This window comes from Vulpes lagopus, chromosome 5 (genome assembly GCF_018345385.1).
Source record: "Vulpes lagopus strain Blue_001 chromosome 5, ASM1834538v1, whole genome shotgun sequence".
Lineage (NCBI taxonomy): Eukaryota > Metazoa > Chordata > Mammalia > Carnivora > Canidae > Vulpes > Vulpes lagopus.
Window position 1 is genome coordinate 97544220 of NC_054828.1, and position 19495 is coordinate 97563714.

The 19495-nt window shown below is 45.6% G+C and overlaps 1 protein-coding gene across 2 annotated transcripts in view; it reads right to left on the bottom strand.

Annotated features, from left to right (window-relative positions):
- The window catches only part of MERTK (MER proto-oncogene, tyrosine kinase), a 113195-nt gene that overhangs the window by 71208 nt on the left and 22492 nt on the right, over positions 1-19495 (bottom strand). For both annotated transcript variants that reach the window (XM_041754787.1, XM_041754788.1), the window contains exons 2-3: positions 12524-12935; positions 1223-1323 (exon numbers count right to left, since the gene is read on the bottom strand). In XM_041754787.1, coding sequence (XP_041610721.1) covers positions 1223-1323; positions 12524-12935 — 513 coding nt within the window. The remainder of the gene's footprint in view (positions 1-1222; positions 1324-12523; positions 12936-19495) is intronic.

Consider the following 19495-nt stretch of genomic DNA (forward strand, 5'->3'; position numbering starts at 1 on the left):
GGAATTCTTTTTTCCTGCTTCGAAGTTCTGTGAAGCTCCTTTTGGACCTAACGTGTTTCTGCCCTGGACATTTTGCTGGCATTCTGACAAGTTAAATGTCCTCTCAATATTTTTCCAAGATTAACAGCAAACATAGGAACACCCCTGGGCTGATGTTTATGTAACTCTGAGGAGGCATTAACTGTCCAGCCTGGCATGGGCGTAGAGCAAAGCTCTAAAGGAGACTCCTCTGAGGGGGGCCTCCCTCCCTCAAGCCTCCTGCAGCATTAGGGGGTATGAGGATTAGGTTTGTAAAAAAAAAAAAAAGTGGGTAGCAGAGCACCCTTTCAGTGGGAGATGGTTCCAGATGAACTTCCTTGAAAAGCCAATGACCTGCTCTAAAGCCTGTGGTGAGAAGGGTCAGGAGAAAGTAGAAAAGAAAGGTGTTTGGATGCTTCTGCTGGTAGGAGTATCTCAGAAATCTGAGATTCAGGGGCCGTGGAGGAAGCCAGTGAGTTGGTGAGGAATGACCGCCTGTGGTGATAATAGAGGTGCCTCCTCCCTGAAGCCTTCCTTGCCAGACCCTGCCATTGCAGAACCAGGCATGCACAACCAGAGACCCGGTCCTCAGGACCTGAGCTTACCTAGGCATCAGCTCACAGTCCCCACTGCACTTCACATTCCTTGAGGGCGGAGACCACCTTCTCCTAGTCCATGTCTCACTTCTTACCCCCACCGAGCCCATCTCATGTCACGTCATGGAACTGCATTGAACCATGTACCTGACAAACCCTAGAGCCCACACGAGTCCCAGATCGAGCTGCTGACCCAGTTCAGGAATATGGCTCACAAAAAAAAAAAAAAAAAGGAATATGGCTCACCCTCCTAGGCAAATCACCACTAGACCAGGTGACTGGTATCTGATGCCAGCACTGAGAAATGGATGATGGAATACATTTTGCTTCTAAACAAAAGTCTCCAGATCTCTAGACTGCAAATAACCTGAGGACAAGAAAATCCATAATCTCAGCCTTTTTGCTGAGGATAGAGCTAAAACTTCAAGAACTGAATTCAGGTCATTCATTTATTATTTCCTAAAGTGTAAAAAGAGGATCACCTTGTAAAATGTCAGTGCTTACAAATTTGCAAAGTCTGCATATAGAATTATAAATGGGCACACCAAATTCTACAGTTTTATATGCAAAGCAATTAATACAGGCCACACTGTGGCCTCTGGACTTACCTTGCACCTCGATGTAGATGGGGTCAGACACAATCTCTTCATTGTTTATTTTCATCTTACAGATATATGACCCATTGTCTGAACGCTGTACGCTGGTTATGCTTCAAAGAAAACATACAAAGATATTTACCCTTTGAGCTCCTGTTACAGGAATAACGCTTTTCAACTTCTTTGTCATATGTTGTATTGAATCGTGGGTGTCAACATGGCTAGATCATGATACCTAGATTTTTGGTCAAACATTACTCTAGATGTTTCTGTGAAAGTATTTTTCAGGTATGATTCACATTTAAATCAGTAGACTCTTGAGTAAAGATGACACTTCATAACATGGGTGGGCCTCATCCAGTCAACTGAAGGACTTATGAGCAAAGACCAAGGTCCTCCAAGGAAGAGGGAATCCTGCCTCCAAGCTGCCTTCAGACTCAAGACCGCAATACCAACTTTTCCCTGGGTCTCTACCTGACGCCCTGCATGTTTCAGATTTGCAGGCACCGACAGTCACATTAACCAATTCCTTAAAATAACTTTCTCTTGTTCCCTCTTTTGTTGTTTCTCTGAAGAATCATGACTAATGTATACACTGTCACTTCTTGCCTTAAATGGTAGGCTCTATACCTAGGTTCTCTATACTGGGATATTGCCCTATAGAGGCATTTTGCAAGTTTGTAGGGTTATTTTAAGTGGGCACAAAAACTAGGGACCACTGTGGCTTTTAGGAGTGAAGGGCCACTTTTAGGTACCAGGGGCAACTGTTTCATATCCCAGATGACTTTCTGAGTCTAGAACCAAGTTCCATTTACATACACACAAAGAATTTTGTCTGATTTTGATACCCACCTAATTTCCTAGGGCTGCCATTATCTGAGAATGGGGGCCACCCTTCCTTTGTCCTGTTTGGAACTTGGCCAAGACTCAGATCACTGACAGCACGTCTCCACCTGCAGCTGCCATATGCATGGGGGCATGCCAGGATGCAAGTTTAAGATTTTATTTATTTATTTGAGAGAGAGCCTGAGTGGAGGCAGGGGCAGAGGGAGAGGGAGAAGCAGATTCCCTGTGGATTGCAGAGCCTGATAATGCTGCTGCTGCAGAGCTGGATCTCAGGACCCAAGATCATGACCTAAGCCCAAGTCAGACACTTAGCTGACTGAGCCACCCAGGTGCCCCTCCCAGTGTACTTTATTATCTCTCTTAGAGTGGGCAGGCCCGGCATTTACACGTTCATGTTCATATTATTTTATTATAGATCACTTTTCTTTTGTTGTCCTTTTTTAAAAAAAGATTTTATTTATTTATTCATGTTAGACATGGGGGGGCGGGCAGAGACACAGGCAGAGAGGGAGAAGCAGGCTCCACCCCGGGAGCCTGACATAGGACTTGATCCCGGGACCCCAGGATCATGTCCTGGGCCAAAGGCAGGCGCTAAACCACCGAGCCATCCAGGGATCCCCATCTTGTTGTCCTTATACTACAGTTTGAACACTATATGTTGTAAAGTATCTGCTATAGACAGGCAGCCTTGGCTCTGAGATCTTGAGAATCCTGCTTTCCACCCTTCCAACATGTTCATAAACGGGAAGTTCCATACTACCTGTCCTTAGCTGGGAGTGGGAAGGGGTGAGGAAACGAGGAACTCTTTGAAATGTTTTCAGACACTCTCAAGAGAGGTCCTCTTCACTGGCCCAAAGGCACTGATTTCTTCTACTCTACTCATCAGACAGAGCAAAGGTCATGGCAAGAGAAAAAAAGTAAAAGAAGAAAACCATGGAGGGGTCCATCTTCCTTTTTAGCAGCTTGCTCCCTGATACAACTTATTTATCCTAAAGCAAAATAAAAACCCATCCCTCAAGCTGTCAAGGGCTGAAGCTTAATGCTTAGAAGAGACTAGGAAGCTGGCAAGGTGGGAGGGGATGCCATCCTTGCCCATGGGCCCCGCGGGCAACAGGGAGCAGCTGCCAGGAGAAACACAGCACAGTGGTACCAAGAGCCAATCTGCCACAACGAGGCACCTAGGCCTTGAGGCTGAACACACGTTTTTAGAACAAGGAACATTTTAAATTACAACTTCTCCCTCAACATGCCATTTTGCAGCTTCCTTTTAGCTTCTGATTAGCAGAGTAGCTAAAATACATGTCAAGAATGGTGTCAATCAGTGGTACCAGGGTGGCTCAGTTGGTTGTGTTTGCCTTCAGCTCAGGTCATGATCTAAGGATCCTGGGATGGAGTCCCCTTGCCAGGCTCCCTGCTCAGCAGGGAGTCTGCTTCTCCCTCTCCCTCTGCCACTTCCTTTACTTGTGCTTTTTATCTCTCAAATAAATAAACTAAATCTTAAAAAAAAAAAAAGAAAAAGAAAAAGAATGGTGTCAATCAGAACTAGGGGAACCAGAGCTGTTTAGGTTAACATTACCTCCTTATTTTTTCTAAGACCGAAAAACGTGACTCTCACTTGTCACCTGAATTTCCTGATATGCCAATCTGATTAGCACCCCACTGACTTAGAATACTCTGTCTTCCTCTTTCCCCTCATTCATGTGTAGGAGTGACATAATTTTGGAATTGCACCTGATGGATGAATGTTGGGTTTGGGAAAGACTCAAGGTCAAAGAAAGGTCAGATACTCTCCACGCTTTAGGACAAGGACTGAAGGTCACAACATCTAGAGGTCACCAGGAAAACATGGGAAGAGACCTCAAAGGGCAAATATCTCCAAATAAGGATCTAGCTGACCCTCTTCTGATGAATCTCCCTGGATGTCATGATGGCAGGAAGAAAGAATGAGAGAAGCATGTGTCTAGAATGGTGTCCTATCCATCAGGAGTATCAGCTAGTGGCTGAATAGTACACCCTGTTCTTGGTAGCTCCTGAAGATTCTGCATGGCTGACCAGTCTAGGCTTTTCTGCAGTTCCAAAAAATACTAAGGTCATGGCTACTGAAGACGGGAGGTCCTTTCCACAGATCTCAAAAGTTCATTGTAGAAGAGGAGTTATTTTTTTGAGGCAAGACTCAGTGGCTGGACTTATGATGAGATCTGATAGGCTGAGGATTGCTGTGCCTTTGAAGATCTGGCTCTGGCACAGGGTCTGGGACTCTGGTATTGCAACAGGCTGGCCACATGACTTAGAGAGCCAGGGATCAGAGTGAAAGTGAAGGCCACAGAGGTCCCTCTGTGCAGGGCAGAGCCCCAGGAAAGCAGCCCATGGATGCATGGTACAACTGCACAGAGGGCCCAAGGAACTGAGAAACCATCAGGCCTAAGTAACAGCTTAGCAGCACAGCCGGGGCTGTAGCAATTAGATGCAAAAGGCACAAAAACCCTAGGAGTTCCTTAAGCCAACCACGCCAGGAGTAGAAAAGGAGAGTGCAAAGGAAACATGATCAAAACGGTCTTTAGTCACTCATATCAGGAAGAGGTCAGCAATCATCTGGGGAGAAAGGCTATGTGCCTGCCTTAATCATCAAGTCCAGATCCATCTTACTTATAGCACAAGAAAGATTTTCCACAAATAATTCTATTTGTTACTTCCCAGACATGCAAGTTAAAGCTGGCATGCTGAAGGCTGGGCGTGGGGTGAGCTGGAGACAGAAGAGGTTGTCCTCAAGTTCCTCCCTCTCCCTAAAGGAAACAGCAGGCCTAGTCCCTGGAGGTTCACCAGCAAAGGCCCTAAGCTCAGAATAGCAATCTAGGCATTCCAATAACTGAGTAAGAGGAGTTCCAGAAAGAACACAGGAAGGGGAGCATAACTGAACAAAATGCCCCAGAGCTGGAGATCTAGGACTTTCCTTCTAGGACCCTTAGGTGGGCAGCACAGTGGGAGAAAAAAGACCCAGTAAGGGGCTTCACCAGGGAATGTCACAACTCCAAGATAACGTGGAGATCCCAGAAGCTTCCAGAGAGAAGGAAAGCAGCACCACACATGATCAGAACAGCACCATGCTTCTCAAGAACAAATCTAAGGGTGAAAAGGAGGTCTGTCAATCACTTCCAAACCACAACAGGAAATTATTTTCCTGTTGAATTCCATATCCAGCCAAACTACCTCAAGGTGAGCGCAGAAAAAATAATGGCATTTTCAGACATGCAAATTCCATGCTGATGGTGGGTGGGCTCCATGCCAAAGTGACCACCAAAAGGCAGGGTTGGGGGCCAGGCATGTGGAACCCAGGCTCCTGGAGCAAAGAGGTGCCATGAAGGCCCCCAGCACGAGAGCAAAGATGACTGAGCTGTACCCTGTAGCTGGGGAGCAAGCGTGCCCAGACTTGAGCTATCCTGGGACAGGCATCTCCCAGGAAAAAAATCAGTCCTGATTTCAGAATATCACTCTGTGAGGAGATGCTTTTAGAAAATTAAGATGCTTTTTAGAAAATTAAGCAGACTAACAAATGAGGAAGCTATTAAATTGAAGAAAATCCAAAAGCAGCAGAAGAAGAAGTAAGATGTAAGCGCAGCCTTCTACATGACTCAGCTGAAAACAGCATTTACACAGCCACAAAAAACATTGGATCCTGGGTATTGATTTAACCAGAGCTTTAACATTTTATTAGATGAACTCTGGGGCCAGGCACACATGAGCGCACTCACACACACACACGACTCATATGGATTGAATATCTCCGACAGATACCCAAGAAGTGAATAACCACAGCTCCTTGCTGGGGAAGGGCTGGATGATGGAGTGGAAGAGGATTTTTGAACAGTTGGAATATTTTACCCTGTGTATGCATCGCTTTAAAGAAGGTATAACAATCGTGTCAGATTTGGGTCAAATACAAACATCTGAACCAGGGAGAACCAAAGCCACTGTAGGGACTCAGCCACCGCGTCTAGACAGGAACCACCTGGACAGAGCCGCAGGGCCGCAGCTGTAAAACCAGTCACAGTAGCGCAGCCCTCGCTGGGTTAGCCCCAGGACGGGCGGCAGACACACTCAGCCTCCCCGTCCCGCAGACCTAGCCCAGCTCCACTGCCGCACTCAGAATGGCTCTTTGGGAACAGCTATGTTCTACAGCCTTCTTAAAAGAAAGACAAAAGGCACAAATACTGCACAATTCCCCTTATAGGAGGTACCTAGATAAGTCAACATTACAAAGTAGAATAGAGGTCACTAAAGGTCAGGGGGAAAAGGGGATGAGGAGTTAGTGTTCAATGGGCAAGGAGTTTCCCTTTGGGAGGATGAGAACCTTCTGGGAATGGATGGTGGTGAGGGCTGTACAATCATGTGAATAGACTTAACGCTGCGGAACTGCACACCCAGAAAGGGTTAAAATAGTACATTTTGGGCAGCCTGGGTGGCTCAGCGGTTTAGTGTCGCCTTCAGCCCAGGGCGTGATCCTGGAGTCCCTGTCCTGTGTCTCTGCCTCTCTCTCTCTCTCTCCTCTCTATGTTTCTCATGAATAAATAAAGTCTTTAAAAAATTTTTTTAAATAGTACATTTTATCCTCTGCACATTTTACCACAATAAAAAAATTAAAAATGAAAAAATGTATTTAGAGAACTATAAGTTTTAGAAAGCAATAAAGTCCTTCCAGCTTTAGCTACTGACAATCAAGCTAGAATTTAATTCCCAATGGGGAATCCCGAGGCTACACAGAAAACATATCAAATCCTTTCCCTTTGCCACAAATTACGCCAATAAATTAAATCTGCAGAGTCCGGCAGCCTACAGGAACAGCGGCTTTTGTTTCTGTTTGAGAGTTGTTCTCCCCAGTCTTTTGGTCTGATGGCTGGTGCCTGCCTGGAATGCTTTATCTGACCAGCGAGTGTTTCCACCTACATCTGTTCCTTATGTCCTGTGCCAGACCGTAGAGCTAACTGTGTATCCCCAAAATTACAACCCTCTTTTAGAGACTCCAGGGAAAGGCCCCTGTTCATGCAGCATCCCAGGATCTGGATGAATGGATGAGCTATAGTTTTAAGTTGGTATCTGGTGCAAATGAGGCACAATACCAGTTGGAGAGCCAAGCGGATGGTCCAGCCCAGTGACTTAAGTCCTGCAAAGGAGAACAACTATAAGCTCTGAAGATGCAGCCTAAGCTGCACACCATCCAGGACTAGGTCAGGAATGTGGGGTAGGAGGCAGGGTGGAGGTGCAATTTTCAGTATCAATCACAATTTTCAGTATCAAGCCATCAATTAAGAATACTCTAATCTGGGCAGCCTCAGTGGCTCAGAGGTTTAGTGCCACCTTCAGCCCAGGGTGTGATCCTGGGGACCTGGGATGGAGTCCCATGTCAGGCTCTCTGCATGGAGCCTGCTTCTCCCTCTGGCTGTGTCTCTGCCTCTCTCTCTCTGTGTCTCTCATGAATAAATAAATAAATAAAATCTTAAAAAAAAAAAAAAGAATACTCCAACCTATTAGCTTAGCAGACATGGAGCGTTTCCTATACCTATAATAGATGTCCAAGTGAAAGAGGAAAAAATGTGAATTATTAGCATAGAATGGACCCAGCTCGAGAGGGCATCTGGACTTGAAGTACCATATCAGTTACTTCTTCCCTTGTACACACCGATCAATGTTGGCATTTGAAAATAATTTTGAAGGTTTTCCCTTTACAGGGATGCCTGGGTGGCTCAGTGACTGACTGCCTGCCTTTGGCTCAGTGGTTGAACATCTGCCTTTGGCTCAGGTCTCAATTCCGGGGTCCTGGGATTGAGTCCTGCATCAGGCTCCCCCTACGGAGCCTGCTTCTCCCTCTGCCTATGTCTCTGCCTCTCTCTCTCTGTATTTCTCATGAATAAATAAATAAAAATATTTTTTAAAAGTTTTCCCTTTACAATATCATTTACATTCTTCCATATTTGCTTCTGTTTTACAATAGCAGGTTACAGAGGCATCTAGCAGCCATTAAAATATTTTGAAGACTTTTCATAAAACAGGAAAACATTCTTAATGTTAAGTGAACGAAACAAGATATGTAATCATCTGTGTCATAAAATGGCAATTTCATTTCAGGAATATGCAATTTATATGTGCTTGGAAAAGCTTTCTCGGGGTTGTGGACCACAGTTTTTCTACAGGTATTTGGTATTTTCTAAGTATTTAACAAAGTACATATATCACTATAAAAATAACTTTAAAATATATACATAGAGGAATCAAGACCAAGCAGTTTCTAAAATCTTTCAGAAACACTCTCACTCATGATATTAAATCTCCTTCAGCCTTTCCCAAGTAGGTGGGACTTGTACTTGAATGAACATGAACTTCTATCATTTCCACCCTCACCCTCAGTTTATTATTATTATTTTTAAAGATTTCATTTATTTATTCATGACAGAGAGAGAGAGAGAGAGAGAGAGAGAGAGAAACAGGCAGAGGGAGAAGCAGGCTCCGTGCTGGGAGCCTGACGTGGGACTCAATCCCAGGTCTCCAGGATCAGACCCCGGGCTGAAGGCAGCTCTAAATCGCTGGGCCACCGGGGCTGCCTTATTTTTTTTTTTTTAAGATTTTATTTATTTATTTATTCATGAGAGACTCAGAGAGAGAAAGGCAGAGACATAGGTAAAGGGAAAAGCAGGTTCCCCATGGAGCAGGGAGCCTAATTCAGGACTCAATCCCAGGACCCCAGGATCACTACCTGAGCCAAAGGTAGATGCTCCACCACTGAGCAACCCAGATGCCCCATCCCCAGTTTAAATAAGCTGAAATTTGACTGAAAGATGAGTTGGCTCCTGGGTGGCAAAAATGTCCCCTCAGTCCTGATGCCAGGTTTTCTCCCCTAAATCAATAATTCAAGGCCAAATCTATAATCTGAAGAAGAGACCACCTTAACATATGAACCCTCTCTTAGCACTTCCGCACCTGACCTTTGGTTCTCCCTTCCACTTTTATCCCACAGGCACATGCAGGAGGATACAGACCAGCTCTACCCTCCTTGTCTCAATGTCCCGACATTCATGCAGTAAGTAATTCATCCAGTAAGTAATACCTGCAAATGCCCGCAAATACCATCACAAGCAAGGCTGTCCATTTTTAACACTGGTGGGCAGTTGCCTGTGTTGTGATTTGGGAAAAAAAAAATCTCTACTCCTTAGGTCTAAAATGATGTCACCGGTGAATGCGAAAGAAAGAAAGCTTTCCCTAGTGTAAATTACTTCATCACAGTCTTTTCTTCCTTTGGAAGGGAGAGGGCAACATGATAGTGTTGGACCACCATGGAAAAGAGGGGGTGGAAGCAATGGAAGCAGTAAGAGAGGAGAGCTCTGGGGATCCCTGGGTGGCGCAGCGGTTTGGCGCCTGCCTTTGGCCCAGGGCGCGATCCTGGAGACGCGGGATCGAATCCCACGCCGGGCTCCCGGTACATGGAGCCTGCTTTTCCTGTGTCTCTGCCTCTCTCTCTCTCTCTCTGTGTGTGACTATCATAAATAAATAAAAATTAAAAAAAAAAAAAAAGAGAGGAGAGCTCCACTGCATTAAGGATGCACATGTCCTAACTTACACCTTCAACCAGAACCAGGTCTTGTTTTAGGGTCAGAGACCAGACAATTGACCAATGCTTGTTTTCAGAACAGGGGGTTTGGGAGTTTAAGTGTGAGGTCTGATATAGAAGAGGAAATGTGGAAGCAAGAAAGACTGAGAAAGTTAAATCACATCCACAATCTTGGCAGTCTCCACCAACTCACAGCTGCTTCATATTTAAAGGATGCATGCTGAAACAAACCGGTGTGGGGGCCTCAAACTGGAGACCCCATCATTTTCAAAATTCATGTAAATTCTAGCCTTTCTTATAATAATACCTCATACAAAAATGGTCCTGTGACCTAGCTCCAAATACCTTGTGTTTCTCTCCATAATTGCTCTGATTCCTGCCAATATGCACACATTGGCATTTTGTACACTCCCTTAAATACACGTAGTCCATACTGGTATTATTAATGGCAACTCCAACAAAATTGAAGGCTAATGAATTCCTGATTAAATTCCATATATTAAAAGCCTAGAGTTTTTGACTCTTCACTGTTCCTGGGAACCAGAGTAGATTTGTTTTAGGACCCACGAGATGTGGGAAGAAAGGACACTGCAGGTGTGCAGATCAAGCCCCCTGCTTAAGGGTGACAGCTTACTCCCTAGTGATCCTGGTCATAGTCAGCCTACTCATAGGAACCTCAGGGTCCTCATCTAAGAGATATCAAATGTAGAGTCTTTACTCTCCTGTTAAGAAATTACCGAAATATGTATAATCTTGATTAAGTCACTACAATTTACTTCACTGAATCACCATATAGCTCCTGGGTCACCTGAACATGACTTTAATACAGTTGAAGAATATTATAATGGTGGACTTGTCTCCAAAGCTACTCCATTCAGCAGAGTGTCCAGAGTGTTTCTAAGAATTCAGAGCACTAAATTTGCTTTATCGCTTAGTTTAGAGATCAAGTAAGAATTTTTTCCCCTTCAGAATGAGTTTTGAAAATGAAGCTGGATCCATGAAAAAATATAGTTTATTTTTCTAAAGTTCTAAAAATAGGATCCAGGTCATATTCTGAACTCTGAAGACATATATCCAAGATACAACACTATCTACTCTAAGTTTAAAAACTCTCCAATTTAGGTTCTTTGAAATCATCTCATGGGCCCTAGAATACACTTGAAGCTGTGGGTCATCCAACCTAAACCCACCTGGGGCAAGAGGGGCAGCTCACCCATGGTCTCACTGCTGGCCAGTGGCAGGATCCCTGTTCAGGATTCCTAGCCCAGAGAGACAGACAGCAAGGCAGTGCTTTCCTCATAATGATACCTGATGAGACCAATGTGCCAGCTTTCTGTCTGTCTCTTTAGACCTTTACACTGCTCCTTGGTTATTATTAAATGGTGGTCTTCTCTCATCAGAAGCTGTGTTTATAGCACGGTAATACCTCTGTGGTTTGTAGCTGATGCAGAAAAGAATGTAGTCCAATCTCCTGAGTGGTCTCAGCCACTGGCTGAGAATGGCAGCCTGAGAGACCCAGCCAGAGTTTAAACCAATCAATGGAAAATGTGAAAGCTGTGTTCTTTGCTTTGATGCTAACCAAGCCCACACTTTGGAAAAAAAATATCAAAAAAACCACGTGCATCTTGTGGAAGTGTGGACACACTAAACTCTAACTGGAGTTGTAAGCCTTGTGGTATCTCTGAGGCAGTTTTCTGAAAAGGAAACATAAAATGATTCACCAAAAGACATGACACTGTCTGGGACTGTACCAAATATCAGGCCAGAGAAAGTGCTTTATCGCTTAGTAGCGACCAAAGAGGGCTCCACTTGGGAAGGCATTTGCTCCAATGGCATGGCCTTGACCTCATTTTGAGCTTTTAATGAACACAGGCTCACTGAACTCTATGGTTGTACATTCAAGGAGGCTCTGACTCAAACACAAACAAACCGAAAAAACCCAAACCCCTCCTGGCTAAAGAGGAGAGGAATAAAAAAGGGACGGGGGAGAAGCAGCAGCAGGCTCACTGTCTACTGGACTCTGAAAATACAATGACTCAATCCCAGGGACAATGGATTCTTCCAGCTATGCATGCTGACTTGGCTTAGCCCTGTCACCCCCGTAGCACATTCAGCTGGCCCCTGCCACAACAAAGTACAACATGGAGACAGGGACCCAATTGGCTGAAGGTTTGTCTCCTTTCCCCAGACTTTGGACTCTACATCTCTTGCCCACCCCAACAGGTATGAGGGCTATCTCAGCACCATGATCTGCAGAAGCTGGGGGTGCTGGGGGGGACAAGTGGGCGAGGGGGGATAAAGCAAATGAAAGGGATGGGGATGTTTTCAAAACTCCATGCCCATGGGGTGATTTAGATATCTCCTCACACCAGGTAAGAAACACTGTTCCTACTCACTGGGAGGGCTCTTGAGTAAAGCGAGCCTGATATGACTTGTAGGTCGGGTGGCAAATAATTCCCCAGAACCCATCTGATAATCAACAGTCCCAGGGGGGCCAAGATCAGAGTAAAAGAGATCAACAATATAGTCAGCTATTAATCTACACTCTAAATGCACCAGGGCAGTTGCTAACACCGAAAACAAACGAACAAAAAAGCCTCTGTCTTTTAACTTATGAGGTTTTTGCTTTTGAATCAGCAATAACATAACAACAATAAGAAAAGGAAGAGGGGAACCCTGGGTGGTTCAGTGGTTTGGTGCCTGCCTTCGGCCCAGGGCGTGATCCTGGAGTCCCGAGATTGAGTCCCATGTTGGGCTTCCTGCATGGAGCCTGCTTCTCCCTCTGCCTGTGTCTCTGCCTCTCTCTCTCTGTGTCTCTCATGAATAAATAAATAAAATCTTAAAAAAGAAAAGGAAGAAAGAGCACGTACCTGAAGGAAGCAATTATTGCTGTAACTTCGTCATCCGGATAAAACTGAGTAATTGCATGATGTGCCCCAAGCAACTCCTTCCCATCTTTCCACCAGGAAATAACTGCAATGTCCTGGTACATGTTAGGTATATTGATGGAGCAATTAAATTTGACATCTTTATGTTCAGAAAGTATTATGTGGCCAATCGTATGATTAAATGCAAGAGGCGGTAGGAGCTTTGATCCAGCAGAAGTCACTCCAGGATGAGCTGCATTTTCTATATGGGCTCGTCCAGGCTGGGCTGGTGAAAACAAGGCAGGCTCCACCTGGTACCCACTGGTGTGAGGAAGGGAAAATGATGTGCGGTCAGCTTGCAGGCCTCCTGGCAATGGCAGGTCAGGCATGGTTTCTTCTCTCACTTCTGCAACTGCTGCAAAACAGAATGACGGACTTTTAGCCTTTTAAATAATGGAGTTTTCCAGTAGGTTCCCAATCTCTAGGGTCACGATGAGAGAGAAATGGGGTATCCTCAGTGTCCTGTGTGAAACATATTTAACATACATGTCTGGATGTATATTCTCATTCACAAGTTCATTCATCTGTCCACTTACCTTCTAAATAATGTTTAAGAAATATAACTCCCCCCATCAAAAATCTTTCTTTTTTAATTTTCTTTTTCTTTTTTTTTTTTAGAGAGAGAAAGTGTGTGAACACTAGCAGGGGTGGGAGTAGGGGTGGAGGGAGAGGGAGAAAATCTCAAGGAGCCCAACATGGGGCTCCACTTCACAAGCCTGAGATCATGACCTGAGCTGAAATCAAGTCAGAAACTTAAACGACTGAGCCACCCAGGTGCCCCCTTAAAAGTTGTTTTCTTTTTTTTTTTTATTGAGATATAATTGACATGTTATATTAGTTTCAGGTATACAAATAATGATTTGATATTTGTATACATTGCAAAACGATGATCATAATAATCTAGTTAGCTAGTTAACTACCATCACAACACATAGTCACAAAAATTTTTTTCTTGTGATGATAACTTTAAAGACCTACTCTCTTAGGTAGAGAGTATACAATATGGTATTTTTTTCTTACAATACAGTACTGTTAACTATAGTCACCATACTGTACATTACAAGTCAGGACTTATTTATTTTAAAACTGGAATTTTCACCTTCGACTACTTTCACCCATTTTTTAAAATTGTGAGTCATTTGAAGTCCTTCATCCCCAACTCAACAGCATGTCAGGAAGATGACAGCACCTGAGATCACTATTCTCGCTGTGTTCTCAGTCACAGACTATGCCACAAATTTGGCCAGTGGCCTTGCAAAGGCTGCTACTGGTCATAAAGACAGGAGTTTACAATTCTTGCACCTCAACATGACCCATCTCTAGGTATGGGGGAAAAGAATCATATCACCAACTACAGAATAACTTGGAGCTTCCAGTTAAATGCTAGCCTGCTGAAATAGACCTGGAAATGTTGATTTCATCTGACCCACAAATATTTCTAAAAGTATTGGCCCACAATAGTTGTACTTCTGGTTTTTTAAATAGTACTTCTGGAGCATACATTCTATGCGGGTTGTTATGTATTCAAACGCGCCGGCCACAAGTGGTTGAGACAGGCAGAGGGAGGGAGGGAGGAGAAACACAGGCCTGGCGTTTTGTGGGTAAGTGACTGGGGGTACCAAGAGGTGCCCATCTCAACTCAACAGTTGTGCCTCTGCCACACTCAGGATGTCACACCCTCCCGAGCTCCTGAGTATGTGTGTGCAAGGAGTGGGGGGGTGTGTGTGTGTGTGTGTCTCTGTTTAGGGTTGTGCCAGATATAGCAAATAAGAATACAGGACACCCAGTTAAGCTTGAATTTCAGATGAACAACAAATAATTTTTAGCATAAGTAGTCCACTAAGCACTTATTTGGCCAATGGATATATAAGCAGGAGATTTGAAAGCAGAAGGAAGGATCTGAGAATTTGTTTGCCTGACTTCCTGCCAAGTCACGCTGGGCTGCACATCTTCCTCAATTGAAGGTCATAGCTTCTATTAGGGAGTCTTCTCCATGTGACTCTTTCATGCCAGGTTGGCTCTCAAGGTTGATGCATTTGAGAACTGCCTCCAGGGTGAATGCCAGGTTGGAAAAGAAGATATTTCACTATAAGAAACTGGAGAAAGCTTGCTTCAAGGTCTCTATGGTTGTGGGAGAGCAGGGGCCCTCTGCATACTTTGGGGGAGGCTATGTGGGTCAGCCACAGGCTGGCCATGAGCCCAGCCATCCAGTCAGATGAGTGTGCTGTGATGGGGAGTGCTCATTTATTCCAGGAAATGGAGGTCAGGGTGACTCTGCAGAGAGGGGCCTCTGCCTCTCCTGTCACCCCCATGCCAGCCAAATCTTATGCCCAAGTGTGAACCTGTGCTCTTAGCAGGGAACGGTGAAGCTCTGCCTGGGTCCCATCCAGTTCCATCATCTTCCTCTGAATCTGGGGATACTTCCTGTGGTTATGAATGCTCTGGTTGTTTTATTTCATGCCTTCAGACCCTCCACAAGAACGCTCTTTTTCTTGAGGCTTCGAAGCACTTAAAATTCACCTTGCCTCTCAAATCACCTATAGTCCTTATTCATTGACATCCATGGGACTGGAAGTCAGGGGTATGTCCAGGTAACTTTGTTTTTCTTTAAATATAAGGCAAATAAGTGGAGTGGGAGAAGCAAATAATTCTTTGGTTTCTTTAATTTACTTAACGACATTTAAAATGCCAAATTATAAAGGTAACCCAAGTTGGTAGTGGAAAATTCAAATATTTATAGAAGCACAGGAAATATAAAATGGAAACCTGTTTTGTAACCTGAACTCTGCAAAATAACCTTTGATTACAGTCGGGTATGATCTTCAGTTTTCGGTGAGCCAAGCTGCTGACTGAAGAAACTAAAGGCAAGGCCACCCACTCGGATGATGTCAGGAGCAGCAAACCCACCCTGTAATCACCATGGATGGCTGTAAAGATAGCTAAACTCTGCGAGTTGAACTGCCAGGGGTTGGCACAATGATTCATTTCCCAATGGTATTTACACAGCACCTCCTGGGTCTAAGATTTGCTGTGATAGTCTGATGGGGTACAGAAAGGCACTTGCCCCAGAAAAGGAGCAGCAGAGAGTTCCAAGAGTTAAAGGGGGAAATGGAACACAGCTCACTGGGGTGGGGGGCTGTACTGACAGGGTCCGGGAGGCCCTGCCCTGGTCCCTCCCCCCTCAACTACTTAGCCCTCCTACATTAGGTGCTGGGGCCCTCCCTTTTGTAACATCTGTGATTCCTCATCCAGTTCTTTCTCTTCTATTGGATCGAGAGTCCCAAGAGGTCTCGTATCCACACCATAGCCAGTTCATAGAAGACGCTCAAAATAAGTGTGTGAATGAATCAGTAAAGGCATGAATTAGAGGAGGGGCGTGTGGACAGGGTTTCAAGGAGCAGGGGTGGTGGGCCCTAGTAGATAAATAATAAATAATAATAATAATAAAAGAGAAAGAGGAGGCCCTAATATTTTTGGAACATGAATGTAGCTGTAGGGCGGCGCTCCTGTGCTAGGACCAAAGTGACAGAGCAAGGGGATACAGGCTGACAGCGGAGAGCCCTGAATCCTGGCTGAGACAGCAGGGATTCCTGGAAGGTTTCTGAGCACGGGAGGGAGGAGATCAGAGCCATACTTGACACTTGACAACCGCCCCCCCCCTTCCCGCCCCGCACTGACATCCGGCTGAGCCAGAGCAAGATGAGCAGGAAGGAGGAGGCCAGGAGGTGGGAAACCGCCAGGAAGATAGCAGAGACCTAACCAGCAGAGTGACTAGGAAGCAGGATACATGGGGGAGAGGCGAGGGGCTGACCTCGCCATCGTCATGGTCCCATGGCAGAAAGGTTGATCTGACACGAAGTATTTAGGAAAGATGTAGTCTCAGAACACAGGAAAGTTCTCCAGAGTGGTCACAATTCTGGTTGTTGCTAAAACACAGGCCAGGAGGCTGCTTCCAGTTCAGTTTTCTTGCAGGAAAAGTGGGGATGGCAATTATGTGCCCCCATAGGGTTGCCGTTAGCAAGAAAGGACGTATTACCAGGTCTGGGTCAGTACAGTAACTGTTAGCTATTCATTCTTTCTTCTTTCTTTCTTTCTCTCTTTCTTTCCTTCTCTCTCTCTCTCTCTCTTTTTGTAAGATTTTACCCATCCATTTATTTGAGAGAGAGAGAGGAGAGCACAAGTGGGGGAGGAGCAGAGGCAGAGGGAGAAGCAGACTCTCCGCTGAGCAGGAAGCCCAACATGGGGCTTCATCCCAGGACCCCAAGATGACGACCTGAACCAAAAGCAAGAGTCAGACACTCAACAGACTGAGCCACCCAGATGCCCCTGTTTCTTTATTATTTTCTCATTTTACTGTGAATCAGTAAAAACCTGTCACAGTCTAATACCTGAGAGCAGCTGATTTATGAGGGTTGATACCAAGGGCTGAATAACTCATGGATGGTGAGGCCGGTGAGGTTCCCACTGCACAAGTGTGGTGGGGGTTGAGGGGGATGGACTGCCATTCACACAGGAGTCCGTGTAGACGGTACTTCAGAATTCTACAGTGCATACAGGGGGTCCTGAGTGATTATGGACAATGTGAAAAAAGGCAAAATAAAAACCATTCCCAGGTTTGGACCCCAGGGCCTGGGCAATGACCATTCAGAGATTACATTTTAAGCTGCTAACTTTTCACTGTTTGACTACTTCCATGTACAATGGAAACCCCTCCCTCTGTTTTTCCTTGCAGAAGTGGACGGCTTTAAAATTATTTGGGGGGAGTTATGGCAGGAGGAGCAGACCAGGCCAACAAGGGTTGCTTGTACAACAAACCTTCTCGTTCTCCCTAACATGCTAGAACTCATCTTTATGATGGCAAAAGGCTTGTTGGATGGAGAAACACTGGAGACAATGTTCAATCAGTGTGAAAGATGTATTAAGGCTGAGGGAGACTAAATGGGAATTTAATACCCTCTATACAGCACACCCGGATAAGAGGGCTGCTTCGGGCTGTAATTTGGGTGGAATTCACAAGAAACTTGACCCTCCCCTTCACTCCTTTCAAGGTTGTTTCCTTCTGTGGAGTGGATAAGCCACTAAAGTGAGAAGTCAAACCTTAAACAAGTAACTGCTACTAAGCAGCCTTGGATAAATGGCCTCCCACCCAGGTGGGAGAGTAGCTGTCCAGCTGTTCCCGCAGCTGCATCTGCCAACCCCAGGGGCCCAGTCCCACCCAGCCACCCAGCCCTGCAGCTGCAGGATGGAGCATTCCCTGCGCATTCTTAATCACCACCAGCCCTTGACCAGACTCCAACATCAGTTTCATAGACGGAGTGTGGCTCCTGTCATCGACCTCCAGTGCTAAGCACAGGGATGGGCTTATGGGACATGATTTGCAAATATTTATTCATCTGGAAAATAAATTGGTTGGATATACAGTCCATTGTTTCATGCAGGTTTGCCTTATATTTCTGAACAAATTTGTAGCTTCCTCAAAAGTTGGAGGTGACATCCTCTGAGCCCAGCAGGATGGATGCATGACGTGGATTTAACGTGCAGTATGTTCATAAATGGGTGTGATATGGGCAGAGTTCGGAAGGGTGAGCAGGGGAGAGAGCGGGGAGTGGGACAGAGGTGGGATGTTGACATGCCTCTGAAGCAGCACCTCCTACCAACCACACACAGCCACAGTGGGCCAGACATTTAGGGACCTTAGTCTGTTAGACTCAAAATTGGTCAGTTGGGGAATGCTAGTGAACAGGCGACTTTCTGTGTGATCAACTAGCACATCCCATCTTTAAATCCACGAATAGTGGCTGAGTGCTTGCTAAGTGTGTATGATGGCAGGTGGGCTAGTGATTAAGCCATGGTTGCCCAGGAAAGTCCCTTGCTGCCTGAGACATGACCTCAGAAAAGCTCTTTAACCTCTCTGATCCCCTTCAAGGATAAGAGTGCCTTAGTGGTAGGACATGATCAGATGTACAGGGTCTGCCAGCACATTCTACTGATTTTGGTAGATGCATCTGAACACAGGCCTGTTGGCCACCTAAAGTAGGGTTTCTGAAGCCAGGCCTAGGCCTTGTAGGAATAAGTACTGGGACTGATCAGAGAGGTCTTAGTCAATGCATGGGGAATAGCAACATTGGAGCAACATAATTGCCCCCGTGAATGAGAAGAGAAAATAAATTTTTGGTTTGTGATGGCCAGAAGGCTCTGGGCTCTAAGGTATCTTTGTCTGGCTGAGTGGCCTCCCTTTCATAACATGAGCTTCTTTCCTTTTCTCAAACCTTGGAACCACAGCCCAAGGTGGATAAAAGAAGCAGAAGCTGCTACTATTGCAGGTCCGGGGGTACTGGGTGGAATGCCAGCACTGAGCAGCATCCTGGGCCCTGGAGGGCCTCCAAGCCATGGGAGGAGGACTGGGCAGGGGGGCAGTGCTACAGGAGGAAGAGTGTGGGTTGGCGAGCCCTATTTAATTCAACCCTGCCTTGGGTGTCAGGTGCCATCAATCTGCTCTACAATCCTGGGTGCCTGGAAAGGGAGAGCAGAAATGCCTTGGCCTGAGCGTTGGAATAAGGGCAGGACTGAAGTGCCAGCCTGTGGGACCCACTGCCCTGCTCTTTCTACTCTTCCTCAAACAACAAAACAGAGGAGTCAAGCGAGCTCTTTGAAGCTCAGCCTCAGAATTGGGAGGCCCAGGGGAGGATGCAAGAGTGAGGGTTAGCCTTGAACTCCTCTTGGTTCTTTGCTTCCCACCTGCAAAGCATATGTAGCCCTAGGGAAGCAGCAACAAACAGAGGGGAGAATGCCCTTTGCCCAAGAGCTAAGGGTCTCCTTTCGACCTGTCTGCTGTGGGCTTTACTATCAAGTGGTCCCCCTGCAGTTGGAGGTAAGGCCTCCTTCAGGGGTGGGTTTGCAGTTTACAAGAAGGCT